Source organism: Ambystoma mexicanum, chromosome 1p (genome assembly GCF_040938575.1).
Source record: "Ambystoma mexicanum isolate Mex_15411 chromosome 1p, UKY_AmexF1_1, whole genome shotgun sequence".
NCBI lineage: Eukaryota > Metazoa > Chordata > Amphibia > Caudata > Ambystomatidae > Ambystoma > Ambystoma mexicanum.
In genome coordinates this window covers 439,251,027-439,274,956 of record NC_090921.1, presented here as the reverse complement: position 1 = coordinate 439,274,956, position 23,930 = coordinate 439,251,027, and the positions used below count along the sequence as shown (strand labels likewise).

At 43.5% G+C, this 23,930-nt stretch overlaps 1 protein-coding gene across 1 annotated transcript in view; it reads left to right on the top strand.

Moving 5' to 3' along the window:
• The first annotated feature begins 747 nt into the window (after positions 1-747).
• The window catches only part of CIST1 (colon, intestine and stomach enriched 1), a 340,200-nt gene continuing 317,017 nt past the window's right edge, over positions 748-23,930 (top strand). The window contains exon 1 of the mRNA XM_069649264.1: positions 748-980. Coding sequence (XP_069505365.1) covers positions 782-980 — 199 coding nt within the window. The 5' untranslated portion in view covers positions 748-781. The remainder of the gene's footprint in view (positions 981-23,930) is intronic.

The window sequence follows — 23,930 nt, the reverse complement described above, 5'->3', positions numbered from 1 at the left end:
TGGCAATGATTGCTGCCCTAGAACTGGGCCTAGTCATAAATACGTCTATGGTTGCATACTGCAGTGGATGGTGGATTTGAGAGAGACTTGACAGCGTTGAATAGTTTCTGGCTATGATTGGTGCCGGATTGGAGTTCTTGGAAGTAATCAGTGGCTTTGGCACGTATGGCAGTTTTATATTTGTTGCGGCAGTGCCAGAGGGGTGTCCTGGTGGAGGGGCATGGGTACTTTTGCCAGGCTCTTTCTAGGTGTCTGGCTTCCTGCTTGATAGAGAGGAGGGAACTGTTGAACCATGGTTTGTGGTGCGAAACTAGACTAAAAACCATGGACTCTCGTCCCTGTAAGCCTACTTCATGATGAATTGTAGCGCAAAGAGTAAGGAAGATTGTTAGAAAGTAGTCATGTAATACTTCCAAGTGTCAATAGGCTTCATGTTATGTACGTGACCCGGGAGTATGGTGAACTAGATGATCCTAGACCAAATAAACAATAATTCTAGTCATTCTCATCTCACTTCATCTAGTTCTGTAATACTGGCGTAATCTCTTTTTTTCAATGTTGCCCTCATGAGCTCATTTTCGAGTGCTTACAAACAGGACAAATGAGATGTCATCCATTGCTTATATAAACTTAAGAGAATATCTTTCACTACTTCCGGCTGGCGGAGCTATATCACGCAATTCCAGTCTTTAACCGGCAGGAGGTGCTCGTCGCATATTCATTCGAAATCGCAACAGGTGGAGAGCAGACATTCCTCACAAGTCAGCCACGTTCTCAGGTAATGAATGCCCTGCTCACGGGATACAGACTCCTTCCACACTCTGGGATACATCGACGTGCTGTGTCGACGCTTGGTTGGCCCCTCCGTTCCTTCCTGGAGAAAGGCAGCCCGCAACTCCGTACCATGGCTTCCTGGAGTCTGCATGTCGTCCTGCTCCTCCTATGCGGGTGCTGCAGACTCACAGTCTCTGCTGGACCAGGTAAGGGGAAACTTTTAAAAGCCGCTGCGACCTGTGAGCACCTATGAACGCGTCCCTGGAAGTAGCAGCTGGCAGTTCTGGTTGCCAAGTCCTCCGTTTCTAAACCTCGGTAGAGGGTATCCTGGCTGCCACTCCACTCTAGAACTGATATGACTTCAAGGTGGTGTGACAGGCGTTACTTTCGCACTTTCTCAGACACAGTGCGTGTCATAGCAGCCAAGCCCAGAACAACCGGGTACTTTAACACAAGGGGAGGTGGCAGCCTGTAGTGTGTTTCTTCTTAAATAAGAAAATACATGCGGTTTATATCATATTTAAATAGTAACATACTCTGCACAAAATGCCAAGTACAGCATTCAGACAGAACATCGGCGCTCTGATGAGACAGTGCTTGCACAAGATCACACGGTCAGAATGCAATATCTCCCTCTACCTCCCAGTGCTGATTGGATTCCTCTGGAAGCCCCGGAGACATTCTGTGTAGGGTCCCAGGCATCAACACAGAAGACGGGGATTGCAGTAAGCACGGATTACTCTGACAGTAGCAGCCAATCACACCCTTTATGACATTAAGGGTGGCACTCTAACTAGAAGGGCCCACAGGAGGTGGCACCCGGGGCAAGGTTGATAGCTATCTATAATCCACACACATTTTGATATTTCGACTGGCTGTCACCATTCCATGTATATCAATGTAGCAAAGATTGGGGTTGCATGGAAACTCAGTCTCAGATCATCCAATCTTCAGAGAATTCGTTGTGGGCTGAACATTTTTAGGTTTTGTCTCGTAGGTGTAGGGACACCTCATGGAGCAAAAACTATCGGTAGCAAATGTGCATCAACACCAAACTGCCTCTGTGATGTTATGTTATGTTAATACCCCTTTATATTGCACTAAATCATCCGCGTAGTAGCAGCAGTGTGTCATTATTCTCACCTTGTGTATGGTTTTGGCATTGTGATTTGCTGAAAGCTGTACATTCTGTATATGCATTGGTTGCCACTTGCCAATGCTGTCAGATTTATAGAAGAAGTCCTAGATGTCTTGGGCTTGACTGACAGTGTTTTTTTGCTCTACTTTATTTGTTTGAAGCAAATGCCTTTGTTAAGACCTTTAGTGATTGTTACCCCTTATAATAGCGTGAACTTTATTACTGTCATTTAGTCATAACATTAAGTTTATTAAGGCATTCGATGCTGAAATTAGCCTTTGAAAGCCAAAAGCTATGCGTTTTCTAACCTCTTTATTGATTTATCAACTAGAAGCCAAATAGTTTCGTGCAGAGAATTATTTTCTGTTACACATGTTGGATAGACGAAGAAAGACTGATACAGATAATTGTTCACACAAGAATGTAATATTTATTTATTTATTTATTTATTTATTTATCCATATGCATTTAGCCACATTGGCTTTACATATATGTCATCACATCACCATCAGCAACATAAAAACAGTATAAAAAAGCACACTCCAATATAGACGAATTGATCTCATATGTAAAATACATGAACATAAAACCTTTTGCTTTCTCATTTTTAAAACAATTATTAACAATTCAGTAAAAATCAATACATAACATCTTCAGAAAGGTGTTTAAGAATATTCGAACAATAATCATAAACAATTCATCATGTCATACATAATGTTAGCATCATCACCCTGTAAGTGTTTTTCCCATATATCATTTATATTCCTTAAGTCACATGTATTATCATATCACTTAATACATTTTAATCTTATTCCATTTTAACACTCACATATACAAACGACATGTTGCTCAGTTTCAATATTGTTTGTTCCACAAAGGCGACACCATCTATTCTCTCGTGGTTTACCATATCTACCTCCCACCACTTCTAGAGAGGCAGACATGTTGAACTTAAAAACAAGGTATCGTCTTATTGTTTTTGCTTCAGGGTACCCCATCAAATATGTACTATTAGGATGTGTTCCAATAAGGATGGGAACTCAAGTTCAAACAAAAAATACAAATATGTGTTTCAGTGTATGCCTTAATCTGAATGCCAGTCTAACTGTTTGATATCCAGCAAAAAACAGGTTATTCTGAACAACCAACATCTGTATGACAAACAGCATCCTGCAGCGTGGGCCTTTGGCAGGAGCACAGTGTTATATTGCTTGGTACCCACGACAGGCCAAGCACACTGCAATACTGGTTGAGCAGGGACGGATTCATAAATATGTCAGAAACAAACCGTGATGGCTCATTTATAATGGGCGATTGTGACGACTCAACTTCCGGGGCAACAGTGATCCAGGAATGAATATCGGTTTCTCAACCATCAATCAGCCCCACACCTCTAGTACACCAGAAGGGATCCGAACAGATTGGAAACACAAGTAAATCATAAACCGCCTTGTCCAATTTTGGTGACGTGGACAGAATGGCAGGCTTATCTCTGCAAGGTTGTGGATCGTTGGTTAGTTGCAACACAGCGAAAATACAATTACCACCCAATGATAAAAGGGTCTGTCCAGTCAAGGTTGTATGAAAATATCTACTTTATTATTACACAACATGTACTAATACGTCCCACCCATCTTCCTGTCTGTTGTGGATCAAAGTGTCTGTCTGGTTAATTGAGCTCTCTGTAACTCCTGATCAAAGTGCAGGTCTCCCTTGAAGTTTGTGGTGAGAACAGCTTTTCTGTTTCCATCAATTCACATACTTCTTCCATCTGAAAGTGGGTCTCCCTACAGAGGTTGCCTACTGTAAACAGCTGTTCCAGACAGGCCATTCACTGCCCTTCATACAGAGGGTGGGAGCTAGCTCCAAGTTGAAACATTGGGTATCAAAGGGGTTTTGGATTTCCGGTCCCCTTTTGTCAGTTCTGCAATCAGTCCTATGGCAGGCCTGTTTCAATAAACTCTCATCAGTATGTGCTGCCACTTGCAGGACCTAGACAATAGAGAGGGTGGATCCATGGAACTTTTGATATTTTAATTAGGCTATCTGGGACTGGAGGAAGGTGTTGCCTCCCTCCTTTCTGAGATGCTTTGATGTACCTGTGGCTGTCAAATTCCAGCTAAATGTTGCAAGGAGGACTGTTCCTGTATGTTGTGTCCCCCGGAGTACACATGACTGTGTTTGCTGTGCAGTGAGCAGAGAAAAATATGCACAGATTAGCCCCATACATGTTCTGAGGTTGATCTCCCATCATTCATTTTCATTACAAAACTTCTTTTTAAACCCAGGCGAGCGCACACTCCCCGTGCGGATGGTCGAATTCCTCACAGCAGTAGGGCACTGACCTGCCACCCATCATGGAGGAACAGAGGGCAGGCCTAGTGAAACCAAAGTGCTCCCTCAGAGGGTGGTCCTGGGCCAGCCTGTGCTATGAGGGAAACCTGCTTTTCTGCTTTGACCCCTGCCAGCCATGCCAATGGGCTATTCAAGGGCAGTGACATTTTTATTTCTACAGCCTTGCATGGCTCACTGGACATGTTGGCTGGGGCACTGCATTCCTTAGGGCATAGGGTCGCGCCTGGCATCCACGCCCTACTGGCCTGTTAAATGTGTTGGAATCTTAGCACTCATGGGCGGCAGGAACCAGAGCTCAAGAAGAGGTGTGCATGACAACTCCCCCTGTTTCCTGAATGGATAGTGTGCAGAGACTGGCCATTCGGCAGAAGAATATCAGGGATGGAGTCCAGAACTGAAGAGATCAAGAGATTGCAAGTAAGTTGATAAAAAACTGCCTGTGTGCTTGCATATATGAAAGTGTGCAAAATTGAAAAATGAACTCTACTGGAGACTTGCTCCTATTTTGGTAGTACATAACATTGTTTATTCAGCACAATTTAAACATCTGCCTGTGTTACTTCCAAATTGTTGTTTGATCACAAATATTCAATTGCCCTCTTATGATGGCACGTGTTTCGGCCGACTGGGCCTTTATCAAATCAGGGCATGCACATATCTCTTAGGCATATGCGTCTAAAGATGGTTGTGAAGTATTATTCTAGTTATTTGTCCATTGGGATAGATCCCCGTGCAGCATATTAACTGTAAAGTTTCCACATACTAGTCTTGAGGCGTGCAAGTCTCCAGTAGAGTTCATTTTTTCAATTTTGCACACTTTAAGGTGGAACCTAGCTTTCCTTCCTCCAACTCTGGGGAGACTCGACAACGGTTTCAAACAATCCGGATTGATTCACTGATCGAATTTATAAAATCTAAGGGTCTTTAGAGTCGCCAGTGGAAGACCAGTCTAAGGGAGAGCAATTAGATTTTCCTTCCGTATATGAAAGTGGTTGTGTGTCTGCCTTTGTATGCTTGTGAATGTGTATGCGTGAGTGCATGTGTGTAGTATAGGTGAGGAAGTGGTTATTTAGCTGTATAAAGATGGACTGGAAGTTAAAAGGCAGTGATGGATGGGAGAGTGGGGGCTAGGGCAACAGTGTGAGAAAGTCCTAGAAGTGCAGTTTGGCTATATATTTATATTACTTTGACTGCCATCTGAAGATTTGCTGCAGCATCCAAGCAGTTTTTATGGAGCGTAATGCGTAAAGACAACTCGGCTTTAGACCCAATCATAGCACGGAAACTGCCCTTCTGGATCTCAAAATCCAGATGGACTCTAACAGAGATTAAGGGAAACTCAGCGTACTAATGCTGTTAGACCTATCCACAGCTTTTGATCTTGTGGACCACGATATACTGTGCAATTCGTTAGCTAATGATTTTAACTTCTCTAAAGATGCCACTATGTGGGTCAAATCCTCCATAGCCGAACGCACCTTCAGAGTCTCCATAAGTAAAGAAGCGGCTGATCCTATCCCAGTCCCCATCGGAGTACATCAAGGATCCTGCCTCTCTCTAACGCTCTGTAATGCCTACACGAAGCTACTCTTCTCGGCAGTTGACGATATGGGTGTCATCTACACAATTTTACAGATGACACTCAGATCCTTATACCTCTCTCAGGTGACTATGACCTAGACACAATGACCATAAACAAAATATATGCCATCACCCAAAATTGGATGGCTCTGAATAGTCTCTGCCTTAACGATGAGACAGAACTTCTCATTGTGGGTTCCCAATCTAAAATAACTGCCCTCCATGCCAACTACTCTGCCATCAATATTGACGGCACACCAATCCCAATATTCAGGCAAGTGAAAACCTTAGGCGTATACCTAGATGCCAACCTCACCATGAACAAACACATTAACACCCTTTCTTCCTCCACAGCATATACATCTAAACTAATCTCACTAAGCAGACAATTCCTGACACCCACCACCTGCCTTACCCTGGCTAGGGCGTTGGTCTTATCTACGTTGGATTATCATAATGTATTACTTCTAGGCACATCCAATACCAACCTCAGTAAGTTGCAATTTATGCAAAGTAAAGTTTTAAGAGCAGCATTAGGAATAAATACATTTGATCAGATCTCCAAGGTTAGGAAAGACGCTCACTGGCTACCCATCAAAGCCAGAATTATCTTTAAAACTCTTTGCATCATGCACACATGTCTTGCCAAACAAGCCCCCACTTACCTTAACAATGCAATCCAGAAAAAAGAACCTACCAGATCACTCAGATCCAATGACAATCAACCCCTAGTGATCCCCCGTCACAAAAATACCAGAGCTGGGGGAAGCAGCTTCCACGTCCTTGCATCTAGGCACTGGAACTCCCTCCTCATCAACATCAAAAAATAGACATCCTTCACAGGCTTTAAAAAATGGTTACAAACTTGGCTATTTAACCAATATTAGTACCCCGGTGAGAGACAATCAGAATGCAACAAGCATTCTGATTGGCTCTCGCCAGGTCCCTACCCGGCCGGGAATCCCTCCGTCGGGATTCCACGGCCTTTGTCCCTGGCGGGGGGCGTGACAGCCCCTCAGCCAATGAGGAGGCTCGAAGCGGGGCCATCCCCGCTCCGAGCCTCCCCGCAGCTGAGAGGCTGCCTTCGCCCCCGCCGGGGACTCGGGTAAGTCTTTTATTTTTTTAAAATTTTTCCCTCCCCTCCCTCTCCCCCAACTTATCTTCTTGATCCTGCGCCCCCGGCGGGAGACGAGGAAAGCCTCCAGCCGTGTGGTGACTCGGAGCGGGGCCATCCCCGCTCTTCACCTCCACACGGCTGGGGGCTTCCCTCGTCCCCCGCCGGGGACGCAGGTACTTTTTTTTTTCATCCACCCGTCCCACTCCCGCCCTCCCAACCCCACTTACCTTTTTTTTTATCCTTTTTCGAGAGCGGATGCGCTGGGAACACTTGTGTTCCCAGCGCGTCTGCTCCCGATGGCCGCCATAGAAAGGGAAAACGGACTCCGTTTTCCCTTTCCATGGCGGCGGCCATTTTCTTGGTCGTTTTTTTTCTGTCCCAAAATGCTGCAGTGTTTTAACGCTGCAGCGTTTCGGGACAGAAAAAAATTACTTTTAGTACCCCAGTCACGCAAATTTTGCTTCGCTCGGGTCCTTACCTATGGGCCCCGGGGCATTACCTGAGTCGGTAATGCCCCCGCCGCTCGGGTTCTATTGCTTAATTAGCACACATTTTTGTCCATGATCACAATGTATGATTTTTGTTTGCAAATAATTTATGTACTCTGTTGTAAGCACAATGTTTGACCAATTCCAAAGCTGTCTGTAACCACGCCGTGATACCCCAGAGTCTGGCCGTGTAACAAATGAAAAAAATGAAATAAAAATAAAGTAACAGTGGTGAATTCAATGCAGCCATGTATTCACAGACATCATGTATTTACATGGGCTTTGAGAGGATTATTTGGCAAACACCTCATGAGTTTGCACCTACAGTATAAGTACTGGAAATATTGGGAAAAGCCAATGTGTGTGCGAGTAGAAGTATTGCCCTGATCGGAAAAAGCCATGATGTGTGTATTTACAAACACGCTTTTGCATTATTATGCAAAGCCATAATGAGTGTCTACTTACAGTAGCAGTAATGGTCTTATTGGACAAACCCACCTTGAGTGTACGCACCCCACTATGCCACCTGGAGCTGCCCTTGCTTGTTTTGTGTTCCCAGACTACTCTAGGTTGTTCATGCTCATTAGTGGGGAATGTTACACCCCTTCGCTGAAAAAATCACCAGCCACAAATGTGTAGATGAAAATGGCCAGGTTCATGTCACCAGAACCCCATGTTTGCCTCCCTGCGCTTTCCTTTTACAAATCATTGTTTTCTTGTGCACCAGTCTGATTTGTTCAAATCGAGTGAAGACTTCAGCTCCAAGAATGCGCTAGTGTTTTAAATGGATGCCAAGGACTGGAATGTCACCTGGCCACTCTAGGATAGTAATGTCATTGGGCCTCATTACGGGTTTGCCGGTAATCCGGCAGTAATTCTGGTGGGTTACTAGCAAACATGCCTTACCATCTCTGGCACCCGATATCCCGGTATTTCTGGGATATTACGGGTGGCGGAGTGACGGTAACTTCCCATTCATATGGGATGGAATTGCCGGAAGCACTATTCTGGCATTTTTCTACCAGTAGGGGCCTGAACTACCAGCATGTTAGTGCTGCTGATCTCCTGGCTGAAACTGCACTGGTTGCCTGGTTACCTTCTGATCGCGGGCCGAGGTCACCTCCCTGCCAGTTGCACACCTGAACTGCCCCCCTGGCAACCCTTGTACTTGGGGTGTGTTTCTGTATCCCAACAGCCCCTACTAGCACTTGACACCTGATGTCTGCACTTACCCTTGCACTTGCCACCAGCCGACTGCACTTTTATTTATTTTATTTATTTATTGTACTGTTTTTCTATATACTGCACTGCCCCCTCGCCTTTCCCCCTGCACTTTTCCCCTCCCCCCCCTCCCCTGCACTTGCGCAAGCTCAATGTCATCTGGCCTAATGGGATCGCTGTCTCTGTCTTCCCTCTGTTTCCCCTCCCTTGCCTCGTCGCGCCTTGAAACACTTGTGTAAAGGCGCGTTATAAATTCCATATCATATCATATCATGTCATATGATATCATATAATGTCAGACCTGCCGGCAGATCAGTGCCCCTACGAGCAGACTTGGGCTTTGCCGGTCCAGAAAAAATGTCGGTGCAGGAATTGCTGGCAATTTTTCCCGCATTTTTTCCAAACAGGCAGAGTTGTAATAAGCCTACGACTCGATCTTCCTGATAGGGCATGGCCATGGGGAACTGTCTAAATTACCCTGTGGGGTATTGCACCATTGAGTGGAAATTCACATGAGCCTGCATCTTGCAGAAGCAATACCCTCTGTGTTTCTCTATTGAACACGTTCACTACTATAGAAGCAGCCGTGTTACTGCTCAAGAACCCTCAGAGTACGCATTGGAGAAGTTTCCAGTGTTTTGGGTTGAGTCATTTGGGAAAAATGAAGAAAAACATCTTCTCTAGAGCTGCTCATGATATTTGCTCATTGGCTGCTCTGTTTTCTTGAGAGGTCTTGAGAAGGAAACACACACAGTGGCATAGTCTTGTCGTATACATGTATTAGGGCCCTCTAAATGATTGCGTAGAAGCACCTGCAGCTGTACTAATGCTCTTGTACCCTGGCCTCCACCACCGTCTGAATCATTCTATCCAGCCCCCTGCTGCGGTGTATTATATTCATATACTGGGACACCTAAGGCTCATTGGGTCTAGTTCGTTTTATGGTGCAGTGTATATCACTGTATTAACACTCTGGGTAGGGGCAACAGCCAATCATGGAGCTTGGAACACGTGCTGCATTCTTTGGTATTAGCCCATGTTCCGAGCTCGCCCATGCCTATGTGCATCTTGACCTGGCCTTCCTTGCTCCCTCCCAATGCCTATATACCGTCTTTAGCACCCACGAGTAACTACACCCAGGTGCTAAAGGTGAAGTTAACATCGAAAAAATATTACCTTTATTCCGTCCTGCAGCGCGCGTCGGGAACAGTTGTCCATCTTCAGTGTTGATTGTGAATGAACTTGAAGAGGGGCTCCTGTTCCAGACAAGGCATTGCATGGCGTAATAAAAGTACGTTTTCCTTTTGTGAAAGGTTAACATTGCCTTTAGCACCCGCGTGCAGTTACTCGCAGGTGCTAAAGGTGATATTACCCGAGGCAGTAGGCCGACCCTGTCAGTAATGCTGGCTGCGGTATGGGACCCTCACTTCGCTCGGGCTCTTAACTTGTATGGTGGGCCATTACCAACATGGTTCTCCCACCACCTCGGGTCATATCGCCTCATTAATATATTGGTGCCACCAAGAGTCATGGTGTGAGAGAACATGTCTTTGTTCTGGTGCTGGACCAATGTATTCGGGCCCCATAATCATTATGTGTAAGTACCTGCTGTGGTGCAGGATACTTTGCTTTACTGTCCTTGTAATTCAACCCCCCCCGCCCCCAAACCCACCACCTGAATCATCCTATACAACCTCTGGATGCAATGCAATCGCACCGCTCTACTAATCTACTAAGACCCTCCAAATCATACTTTGCAGCCAACTGGTGTCATCTGAAGAGACATCACTTTTCTAATGAACAACTACTCACATGATTCCTATGTTCAACAGTAAGGTTTGTTGCAAAACTATTGCTGTATTAAGGGATTAGGACCCGTGAAAGATTGTGCGCATGCATGTGCTGTGGTGCAGGAACCATCGCTGCGCAATGTACTGGGACCATCTAAATCAACAGGCTAACACCCTGCTTCGGCACGTTGACTCACTAAAAATGCTGCTGCATGTAACCTGTCCTCAAGCTCTGGCAGTACCGCACAAATAACACTTGGCTTCTTTGTGACATTTATTCAAGAAGTGACACTCAGCGGTGGAGCTATTGGCGGCCCTTCATTGCCCTCAAAGTAGTGACATGGTGTTGCCGCTGCCCCATGAAGAGATTTGGCACCAAAATCTGCCTATGCCAATTGAGTATGGAAAAGCTTTAGCAGCCTTCCACCTTCAGAGGTACATAATAAAATAACAACTTCAGTTTATGAGGGTATCAACATTGCTAGACACTGGTTTGAAAGCCAAACTCCGCTGATGATGGCATGGACCATCATGGACAGGGGTTTGCATGTCAACCTCGGTGATGGAGGTGCCAAACACTCTTTCTAATGACTCTGCTGTTCTCAGCTGAATGTGCCTTGCTGTCAAAAGGCCCACGCTCATACAGCACATGTATCTATTCATGTATCCACTTATTTAATAGCTGTTTAATATACTGCTGCATGCAACCAAAGGATGCCCCCGGCAGATCACTTACTAATTACACCTCTGTAACGAATGTTGGCTGATGCATTTTACCCATTTCTTTTTGGTTTGATCAGTTTACAGATCAGATAACACTGTATCTCATAAAGGCAGGTCATATGTATGTGTACATGTGTAGGGGGTGACTTCAGACCTTACTTTGTGGTGGGAAAGGCAGGCAGAAAATGGGTGTTTCCATGCCATTCCCACTTAGGGAACAAAATGCCTAGTGCATTGCTTGATCCCCCTCACTATCATGAGCACCCACAAATAACAAGTGTTCAGTTTGTAAATACAGAGAAAGGTTCTCAAACCAACATGAAAGACAGGGAAGCTACTTCCATTCAGCAAAGGAGGCACAGTCCACAGGTATAAAGTATTAAGGAAGAGTTCCGCTGCTGTGTGAGAACTTCTAACAGTCATTGCATTCCCCAAACAAGGAAAGTGACCCATCCAATCATAGAGATGCGATAAATGAGTTGAAGCTCTTCCACCATGAAGTCATCTTGGAGTGTTGCACTGTAATGAAGGAATAAGTATGGGTGGCTGGGAGAGATAATACTCACCTCTGTGTCTTTAATAGCATCTAAACCCCCCACTCACGATAGTGAGGGGGATAAGTATTTGTAGCTCACGACTGGAGGATTCCTATTATGCGAATTCAAAGTCCTTAAGATACATTATTTGAAATATACTTGTATTTATGCTGGAAAGGTCTGAATGGTGTTGACCGTGACCAATCAGCTGATTTGAGAATGTCCTCCAGCCTCTCTTACACCGATATCGATTTGCAAGCCATGGCCTTTCTAGTGAAGTGATCCCAAAAGAAGTTAAGTCAGCCCCATCCTTCTCCTTTTCCCAAAGCACCCTACACACAAGTATTGTGGGAGAGACTGGTTTCAAATTAACAACTGAGACACACAAAGTTTCTGATCATCCATGGTGGGCACACACTTAAAACGACATGTAATACAGAACGTGATGCCATCATGCAAGAAAAGATTGTGATCAACATTCAGAGCTTTAACATCTGAAACGCATTTAATGGATAAGAGACACATTGTTAATGTTGCAAATAGGTGGTTTAAGCTAAGGTTTTCATTGTCATGCCAGGATTGCAATAAGAATAAAGTGACATTACCATCTTATACAATTTAATACTTAACCTTAGGAGGAATCTTAATATGGCCGTAGTGCAGTGCCTTCTTAACCAACAAAATGTCAGCTAACCGCTTCTCTGTGTACCAAGATATGCCCTGCTGAGATTGCCGATCTAACTCTGTTAATCATTCTGTAAGACTTCCCATCCGTCAACATGGAAACTCGCATGTTTACCACCATAACAGGAGAAGCTGATATGGGATTGATGCTCCGATCCATGCACTGGCCCCGCTAACCCCCCATTTTGATTGTGAGGAGGAATAGCATGAATCAGAAGACTTGAGGAAGATCCTTTGATTACCCGGAAAGAGTCCCATGAAATGTCCCGGGAAAGATCAGGAACTACTAGGATGTGAAATACTGGGGCTGTCTGTAGATTTGAAAATCCACTGATAGCTCTCTGAGGGCCATGAACCAAATCTGGGATGATCAAAAGGGACTGTGAGAATTAAAGATGCTTGTTGTCTACAGACTTGCATGAGGATTCTCGCTTTCACAGGGATGGGCAGGATGGCCTGGGCCTGGGTCTGATACCAGCTTTGGAGGAAGGCATCTATGGCTAAGGTGTCTGGATCAGGACACCAAATGAAGAAGTTGGGAACTCGGCAGTTGAGGTGAGAGGCAAAATAATCCACTGATACGGGACCCCAAAGGGATCAAAGGAGAGATCAAATAGGTCTGCATCCTGTAGAGGAAGTTCCAAATACAGCCCGCACTCCAACCATCCATTTTGAAGTACCAGGAACGATCACACCGAAATATGTGACATAAGATGAGCACATAAACCAGCAGAGAGCCGCATTGGGGCTCTGTCCAGTACCTATCAAAAGAACAGCACCTATTGAAGTACCAGTACCAAGGAAACCATGGACAGTAAGGTACCCATTGAGAAAACCATATCAACAAATGAAACTAAATGAAGATCATCTAAGTGCAGTCCCTGAAGAAACCAAAAGGGTTTAATGGAAGACGAATGGTGACATCATGAGAATCCAGACCGACTCACGTATAGAATAAAGGACAACCAGAGAATGAGGTACAGAGACAAAACAGCATGAACAAGGGATATCGTGGACCTAAAGTAAAAGGACAATGTCAAATGTAAGAAGCTTATGCCATGACCACGATGACGATATTCAACCAGTTTATACCTGTACATATGCTTGGAACTGCAAGAAAGCTAAGAAAACCTTGCAGCTTGCTATGCTTAGTAGAACAATAGTGCGGCAAGCGCCATCATACATAATCCACCTCAAAAGAAGCACGTTATATAAGTATACTTCCACTTTGCACAAGAAGCAGAATTAGCCAAAGGTTTCTAAAGGCCACACGAGAAGAGCTCATATTCAACAAATCAAGAATAGATGGCAGAAACAAAACTCAGCAGAGGCACCTCATGCCAGAAAAGCCAAGGTCGTATCAGCAGAAGAGACGAACAGTAGCTACAATTAATTGAAACTAGGAACAGAATATCCTGCTTCAGAAGGTCAAGATAAGAAACTGGAGGCAGGTGTTGGGTGAAATGAAAATCAAATACACAAATTATATGAAGAAGAGATAAATTCACGGTGTCTGAATCACGTGAACAGCCAAGCGAAGAGAAGCAAGACTTTCACACCTACGCATGGCATCAGGCCAGGCGAAGATATTAGAACTTTCCAGACAGGAGATGCAGTCTCAAGGCCAACCAGGGTGAACTAATTGAGACATGGCCACTAAAGTGATGATTGATTGTAACAATAACTGGAGGAAGGCCGGGTAGCTAAGGGGCACCCTTCACCTGGCCGACCATTCTGTGTGCTGCTAGGGAAAGTGGAAAAGTATGAGTGGGGTTTGGTGCCAACCCAATCACAATGGACCAAGAAATCTAGGGTCCTATAGTTAGTAGACAATGGGACGTCATACTTTTAGTGACGTCTACAGTAGTCATTTTGAAGGTAGGGCTTAGATTCCCCACCTGACAGTGTTTATCCAATCCCCTTACTCCGTTACCATATACAGATATAGTACCTATATTAAAGTTACCTTTCCTAAACCAATAGAATTGCATGCCAACTTTTAAGCGTTAAACGTCAGTGATGACGAGTTTTCAGTATAAATGTTATGTGTTTTATGAAGTTTGTTGAAGTTGTGAAGGGAGAAGCAAGAGCAGGCATCCGCTGATATTCATGAGACTCCCCGTTTTTTGTACTTGTCATTAAACGGACTCCCTTTTTTTATTTTTTTTATTTGATTTAGTTGAAAATTCAACTTTACAAATATATAAAAATAATCATTCCGAAACAATAAATAATTCATTTTGTCATACAATTTTGCAATTATAAGTTCATATATGTAACGTGCCAATAAACATTAACAGTAAACACATAATTTTATCATGCTAATTGTACACACATTTCTTAAAAAACAAGGAGTCATCATGGACCATTTTAGTATGTGCTGTGGGCTTATCTGCATTGTTTTCATTCTGCTATGATAAGAGGCTTCCCCTCATAAAGAAAGGCAGTATCAAGAATATGAATCGTTGCGATTCTAACAGAAATTTTTATCAACCCAAAGATTTCAGCCCATACTTCATCGTTAGATTGAACAAAATACTTTTGAGTCAGGCATTTAAAAAGTTTGGCTCGTTGTGAAGTAAAGGCGTTGCATTTCGTTATAATGTGACAGAGGGTTTCTGTTATAGATGTATCTTTGCAGAAGCGACAGTAGCTTAATTCCTTTTTGACAAGTCCTCGTCTTAACAGAATTTCATTGACCGGCCACAAGTTCAAGCGTAACCTTAAGATTTTCATTCTTAAAATTGGCGAGGGGCATCTAACGAGATAATTTGCCATAGTTCTTAATTGTTTGTGGCCAAAAAGATTCCTGTTACAGTCTTTAAGTTTAAGATATTTCTCGTGAGTCACAGACCAATCAGCTTGCTAGAGTTTGGTCTTTGCTCGGTTTGGATTTGTGAAAAGGAGATCAATCGAAATATCTGCCTCAGCAAGGGCATTCAGAGTGTGTGACCTCCATTTTGATGGAAATGAATGAGGCGAGTTCAACAGGTAATCAGCCAAGATAGCTAAACTATCTCGATTGGATACGCCCATGATGCATTTTCTGAGTAAAGTGCACATTTTCCATGTGACTTGTACCTGTATTGATAAGAGACCAAGTTCATATCTAAGAAGCATATTGGGAGTGCTTTTTGGTAGATTTAATATACTTTTCCAGAATTAAGCTTCAAGCTGGTTCCAGAATTTGGGAGTCCTGGGTAACACTGATTCCATTCCGTATGTAATAACCAGTAATACTTTTTGCTGGTAGAAACACATAATGGGCATACAAGTGAATTTGGCAAATCTACCATAAACAATTTTTGCTTGGGAAATCAGCCTTGTTAGTTTTGATCGGGTTGTTGATTCGAGCGATTTTTCTGAAATGTGATTATTAAAGTTTGTCCCCAAATATTTATATTCCGATACCACTTGTAGCCTGTGACTACATATTGACCATTGAAACTTACTTTGAAAGGACGATTTAGGTTTACCAAGAATGATGATTTGTGTTTTGTTTTGATTCACATTGAGATTATTTACTGAAACATACTGATCAAGTACATTAAGAAGGGTTTGTAGCCCGGATGAAGTTTGGGAAATCAAAACTAAATCATCCGCATAAAGGAGCCATGCTATATCTTGATTTCCGAGCTTTGGAGGATCAGATTGAGCTGAGGCAAATTCATCAGCTACGTCTAATAAGAATAGGTTGAACAAGGTTGATGCAAGAATGCATCCTTACTTCAAGCCTCTTGCAGTTGGAATTGTTTTAGATAGCAGGCCTCCCATATTTAGTTTTACTTGTACCAATGTGTTTGAGTGTAGAAAGCTCACGATTTTTTATCAGTTCTTTGGGGCAATCATATCTCAACAATTTCCTCAAAAGCAAGACTCGATCCACTGAATCAAACACCATGCGAAAGTCCACAAAGGCAACATAAAGTGGTTGCTTCCGCAAGGCATAGGAGGATTTGATGGCATTAAGGAGTGTAAGATTTATTGCAGTACCAAGTCCTGATACAAAACCAGTTTGAAATGGGTCTCTTCGATGGTTTAGAAGAGACCAAGCATTTAAGTCACGCAGGACTAGTCTGCAAAAAAAAAATCCAGGAACATCCAAAAGAGCAATGCGACGATAACTCATTGGATTTTGCCTATTTCCTTTTTTGTGAATTGGGACAATGTTTGAGTGAGTCCATGATTTTGGAAATGCTTGATGAAGAATGATTAGCCGAAATAGTGTGTATAAAATGGTGGCCCAAAGTTCGACATTCTTTTTTAATACAGCTTTTGAAAGTCCATCTGACCCAGGAGCTCGAGACATGCTGACTTTACTTATAAGGTAGTGAATATCATCCTCATCAAATTCGAGATTGAAGGGAATGGAGAGCATGTTCAGGGTCTCAGGGACGGTTGGAGCAGCATAAAGGGACGAGAAATGATGTGACCATTCATTTTCCGAAACCCCATTTATTTCGGAAGTGAGTTGTGGTGTCTTGGTGACAGAATTAAGCAACTGTCAAATTTGGGCCGTGTTTTTGCCTTGAATATAATTGAGCATCGATTCTCCATCTTTTTGATATTTTGTGAGCTTGTATTCCTGCAACCAATTTTTGTAGGTAGTTTTGATGGTTCTTAAAGCTGTTGCTTTAAGAGCTGGTGATAACCTTTGGACTTGTCTTTTCTGTTTTTTTAACAGGGCTTTCTTAAGTCGGACTGCATTGTCAGACACTTGTATTGTGTTCAACTGGGCAGTCTGCTTAGTGGCATATAATTGCATTAAGTCAAAGGGATTCATGTTATTTACGTTATCAGGTTCAAGACCTACTTCGTCACAAGTTTTTAGATGGTCATGATAGCTCACTAATGATTGGTTGGACCATTTCAACCAATTTAACGAATTGTTAACTTCGACCATGCCCCTGAGTGATTGTCTTTTGAGAGCCGGAGCAAGAGATAACATGAGCTTAAAAGTCAGTGGCTATGTTCAGATGGTATGACAACAACATCGGTGGTGTGTTCGAAAAGACTTCATGAGACAAAAATGTAATCAATGGTTGCTGACTGTTTTTGTCTAAACCAAGTCGCAAGTGGAAGAGAGTCTGCCACACTCGTACCATTCAGCATAACCAAGTTCCATGACTTCACAAATGTATTCCACATTTCTGCCTGTTTTTGTTTTTTGGATGGTTCCCCATTCATGAGATTCAAATTCAAATCTCTGGCAACAATAATATGCGCAATACCATGTACCAGCATAACATTCTCCAAAACAGTTGTCAAATTTTTGAGGAAAGATGCAGTTGAAATACCCAGAGGGTTCCAATACAGACTGAAACAGGCAATTTTCAACGAGCAGACACCAATATAGGAAGATTGAATGAAGGGATTAGGAGCAGGCAATGGAAAAAGTTGTATGTGAGCTAAAGTGTTAGAAGCAGTAAGTAGATCTGACATTGGCCTTCCTTTGATGGCTCGTATAGCTGGATTTAATTGTGTGTCATACTTTTTCCAGGTTGGTGTAATAGAAAGCCATGTTTCTTGCAGCATTATTAGATCTTAGTTGCACAAGAAACTCTCAGGGTTGTTAATGAGGTGACTAAATCCTCGTGTATTCCAGCTAATGACAGATAAGCACACCTGCTCTTCATCTTGTTCTAGTTAAACTCTTGTAATGTGGTTGTAATCCTTCTGCCCAAATGAATTTGCACCCTCATCATATCTCGATACATAAGATTGGGATTTTTGGGTAGACTTAAGACTTGATTTTAATGGGGATTTTATGTCGGCGTTAGATGAAATCCTGAAACCCAAGTTAAACAGAGCCTCCCTTGCTGCCCAAATGATGTTATGAATAATCAAGGACCTGGTACAAATAAGGACTGTGCTAAGATCATCCCTTTTTGGGAATTCAATTTAGTCTATGTCATCAGATTCAATTTTTCTCAGCATGGGGGTGTCAGAGAATAATTTCCGAATGCTCTGTCGATTCATAATGTAAGATAGCATTAGATCTTGACGGCAAGTGAGTAACAAGGAATGTCTAGTTTCCAATTTGGGAGTAAGCTTTTTCCAAGTTGGTATAATCTGTCTGGAGAGCAGAGAGCTAGAAGGAACAGCTACTCGGGTGTTCATGCGTTGCGACCTTTATTGAGTTCTATGGACATTTTTTTTTCGGTGGAGACACAAATTTCGGTTTTGAATTGATCATCCAGAGGCGAGCAATGGAATCTTTGATTTCATCAAGGTCCGTTTGCGAAAAGGTGCCATTAGAGGCGAGAGTCTTTGTTGGACCCTGAGCATCCTGATGCTCTGACTCAGCAAAGGAAACTCGCTTAGATGGAGGATTCTTAGTTTCTTTAGCTAGCATCTTTGGCAGGGATGGAAGTGTAGTTGCAAAACAACATTTAGCCAGGCTATTAGTTATGATGGGAAAGCTAGGAGGATCAAATTTTCGGGTTTCAAGATATAAATCAATTTCACGTTTTAGGGCTTGCCTTGACACCGCAATATCGTTAGAAAGGTCGGTGTTATCATTTGTTGCTACACATGGGAGATTTGCTGTAGCAGTCGGAGGGACACTTTTAGACTTGCTTTGTTTAGTGAGTTGATTGCCTTCGGATAATTTAATCAATTCATCTAAGGGAGGCTGATCTATGATTAGTCTCGGGAGTGACAAGATTCAAGATGTTTACTCTTTTTCAGGTTAGCCAGGGCAACATATTTTTTTGTTATGATGCTCAAGGCCGCTAAAGATCTATTGTTAGCTCCTGTTAAGTTATTGATGAATTGTTTTGTTGACGATGAAACCACTAGCTTTGAGGCTTTAACATTTTTTGGTTTCTTTTGTGCGGGAAGCTTATTTGTCTTTGTCTTCACCGCCGCCTGATTTGCAGCACGCAGATCAAAAACAGAATATGTAGATTTAGAAACATGATCAGAATTTGAGATTTTTTCAGTGTGGATAGGCTGAGGGACGTTATTTGGACATGTGTTGGACTTCGTTGCCACAATTTTTTCAGTTGTAATACCTTCAACTAGCGGGACAGATGTTTTTGTTTTAAGTGAGTGTTTAGTTGAAGGTAATTGATGACAGATTTGCGAATCTGAAATAATTTCTACAATTTGGCAATCAACATCCTTAAATGTTTGTGTGAACGCATCCACGCATACCATGGTATTTTTCATAAAATTGAGATTGTTTCTGGGCCAGAGACTGGGCTATTTCTTTTTGTAGATCGAGAGCGGCATTGAGTTTTTCGTTAGAGTCAGCTTGCAACGATCCACACCAACGGTCAATTTCATTTGATCGGATTTTAATGATTCAAAATTGTCTGTTAGACTTTTCAAAGTGCCATCAATCGACTCAAATAATTTTGAAAGGGCCATGATGGCAATATTCATTACCTCTAGAGTCAAGTGGGAGGTTTTAGGCGTGCTAGAGATTTTCGCTGGATTCAATGGCACATCATTTGTTCTGCGAGGGGTAGGGGGGATATAAGACACATCCAACGCTGATATGTTGCAGCTAGAGCGCTGTAACATTACAGGTGATTGGGATAAGTTAGAGCCATCTACTCCGGCCGAGAAACAAGAGTTGATGGTGTCTAACTCAATTACAGCCTCTTTGGAGGTTTCGGATATGGCAGGGACTACAAGACGTGGAGCCCCCACACACTGCATTTTGTAGAAGCATACTATCTGATAAAGAGGTAGGCATTTTTGCCATTTTAGAGTTTTTTTCCACCTGTATGCTTGCATCCACAACAGGCAGACCATGATCATCTTTACAAGGATCAAGATTCAAAGCAGCGGCGTGAATATTCGGAATTGAGGGTGGCGCATGTGTAGATGACAAGACCGTAGAGTTGACATTCGCCACCGTTCCGAATCCATATTTGCGAATGTCAACATTATTCAAAGAAGTCCTTTTTTTCTTATCCTTTGCTTTGGATTTAGTGCGAGAAGGACGATGAGTTGGAGTCGAGCATAGATTAATGTCTGTGCCATCTGGAAGTTGATCTTCACACAGCGCCTGTGTCTCAGACATAATGCGTTGCCGTATACTGACTGGCATGGCAGTTGTAAGGCGGTATGGTCCGCTCGTTTTACACACCATGTTTTCAAATGCGAACTGTAGGCCACCAAGTTAAAAGGCAGTTAAGGACTCAGTAGTTCTCTACCTAAGCACCAGGAAGGGCAAGGGAAAGTATCACAGAGCCCAGAGATGAGTGGAGGCAGATGGCAGAGTCCCGCAGAGCCCCGGACGCCGTGGCGAAGCGGCAAAGCGGGACTCGACGGGACTCGCTCGGGTGCATGCGGGTGGTGCGTGCGGCCGTCTCCTTTTATGCACCCGCCTCCTGTTACGTTGCCACAAAGCCTAAATAAATGCAGAAAAAGTATCAGTAACAATGCACAGTTTGTTGAGTGTAAGATATTACACTTTCCTTAAACAAAGGTTCACTTTGTGGTAAAAGGTGTTTCAAGCTTGCAAAGTCCACAAAAGTCCACAGAGATCAAGCAGAGAGTCGCGGCAAAGCGGGACTCGACGGGACTCGCTCGGGTGCGCCCGCGCGGTGCGCACAGCCATCTCCTTTTATGCACCCGCCTCCTGTTAAGTTGCCACAAAACCTCGTGGTAAAAGGAGTTTCAAGCTTTCAAAGTCCACAAAAGTCCACAGAGATCAAGCAGAGAGTCGCAGGAAAGCGGGACTCGACGGCACTCGCTCGGGTGCCGCACTCGCGGTGCGCGCGGCCGTCTCCTTTTATGCACCCACCTCCTGTTACGTTGCCACAAAGCCTTATGGTAAAAAGAGTTTCAAGCTTGCAAAGTCCACAAAAGTCCACAGAGATCAAGCAGAGAGTCACGGCAAAGCGTGACTCCCTTTGCCAAACCTTGGAGTTGTCATTATTGATTTGGAGTTGGAGTTTTGATCTGCACCCCATCCATCTCACGGGTGCTGCTATCTTGTCTTAAAGTGCTTCTGGGCAAACCTAAACACGATGGGCCGGTTGGGGGTCCTGGCGCACAATCCAATCGTTCACCTGACGGTATGTGGTATTTCAGCCCACAACCACCTTGGACAATCCCAGTGGGTATGCTGCCTGAACTATTATATTCCTGTTGGGGCAAAAGGGCCTGAAATCACTTTCTGGATCTACCAGGCTTCTGGATTTGGTTCCACCCAGGCGATTAATTTGAATGCATTGTCTATCTGAAGAAGGACACACTAGTTCACATGATCTTTTACTATGCTCTTTAAATTAAAGGAGCCTGCCAAAATGTCTAGAAAATCTATGTTAAATTAATTTCTTTTAATGACCTTGTCACCCTTGTGGAAATTTCTTCTCTCCTTGCACACCAGCCCAAGTTGACTCCAAAACTGTAAGAAGTGATGACTTTTGATACAGAGTTTGGATCAAATACTAGTTTATTCTTTAGGATACGTAGTTTTGGTCATCAGGTAGTATGTAAGTAGTAAGAAGTGAGGTTTTTGCATATACCGGCCGTCCAGTCATTTTCTTACTAGCTGGCTTTCATGGAACATTCACCCTGCTCGCACGCACAGGGTACCATGCATCACACTTCTCAATGCCATGCTCTCATGACTCGCAAAAACATCATGCATCCTTCTCTCATACTGAAGATAGAGGGAGGAGGAATGCCCGCACCGAGAGATTAGGGCAATAAGACCATGGTGCAGTAATGATATACTGAAGGGATGTTCATAGTGTACAACACCTCTGCTGAGCACACTCCATGATGGCCAACTGGGAAAAGTAATGTTTGCAGCATTTTGGTATGTTGGATTTGCAAGCACTCTTGGACGCTCAAATTTCTCATGCGCAAGAGCTTACAGGTAAAGCAGGAAGCGTGATATACATTTGAATCATTTTATAACAAGCTGACCTTTAGGCTAACCTCCTTTTGTATTGATCAATTTTGTGAAACGTGTTTGTGCCTCTTGTCTGAATACTCCTACAGCATATGCATCGCACCTTTATTGCAGTTCTTTAACACTAGTTGCATACACATATATAATGCATTTTGGCATCCTGGTCCTTACTACTCATATGGTACCCATTCCGACCTTATCACTTTGCTGACACTTGCCCACCCTCCACTGTTGCTAGATCCCCACTCCCCTGTTTCGCAGCTCTCTAAATGTATTTTTCTGCCTATGATTGTAAAGCGCTCTGTTACTTCCCAAAGCTAGATCCGTGCTCAATAAATACTCGAATAATAATAATACAAAATATCAAGAACTACCTTTGTTGGCATGAAGTTGGCGAACACTGTCCTAGTAGTTCATAGCAATCACACACTGGAAATACATTTATGCTTTTGGCAACATATGTGATCATTTCCTGCAAATTATCCACTGCTATATTTGCATCTCTCCTGTGAGTACCCAGGACACAAAAGGTGAGCTGTCTGTTTGTGGCGTCTATTCTCGCCCTTGCTATTTACTATGTAGTGTGTAGCATAGTAAAGTCATGGCAATGTCCTTCTGATGTAGCTCTGCCCAATGTGGCCACGGTTGGCAAGTGATCTAGCAGCAGGAATGCAAACTGTGTGCCTCTACCCTCTTTTCTTCCAGAAAGTAACACCAGGGCGAGCTTACGTGGAGCTGTTGGCTGTCGCCTTTAAGAAGCAGAACTCTTCTCACACATTTTATATAGATTAAAATGCAGATGAGTGTACACTTCCTCCTAACCAGCCAGTAGGTCCCAGGCTCAAGTCCTGGGGTATGCCTGCTTAGCTACCAACCCTTCCGAGGGCAACACGATGGGTGCCATTCGTTTCGGTAACAGTAATACTGTCAATTTACCAGTTTCCGCCTAGGAGCAGGGGAGCTGCAACAAGGCGCTTATGAAAGTCCAGCTCAAAAACCATGGACTGGAAAAGCAAGCAATGCCTGCAGGATTTTGAGGCATCAGGATGCACTAATGGAACTCATGCCTGCCATTAGTTTGCACCGGAACACCTGCTCCGGATTTTGGACTTTTCTCCTGTGAAAGGGATGTTGACATTCGTGCACGCAGTAGGTGTGAAACACACTGGTCATGCGAAGGCCGTCCAGCTTCCCTTAAGGTATGGTTCAAGGTTACTTCAGAGGCCGCTGCTAGATTGGACATCAGTTTCCCTCACCATTCAAACCTTGGCCTCTCTAAAGCTACCATCATGTTTGCGAGATGAGGTATACTATGCCTCAACCTGCTAAATAGCGCTTTGAGTGCCATTGAGTCCTATGCTTTGCACACTTTTCCAGAGAGTTCCATGCTGCTAGCATGATACTAGAACTTTTAGTGTTGCAGGGTCCTTCTAGTGGGTGCCAGTCCCTCTACAATGTTCTATGTTGTCACAACTGCTCTAGTGTTTAAATCTGCCACAAATGCTCTAGTCTTTGATACAGGCACAGCGGCTGAGCTGTAGAGGGCCCCATGCTGCTTGAACTGCTCTACACTGTTCCCTGCTGCCTCAACTGCTCTACAGCATTCTGTGCTGCCCTATAGTGTTCCTTGGTTTCTCATCTCG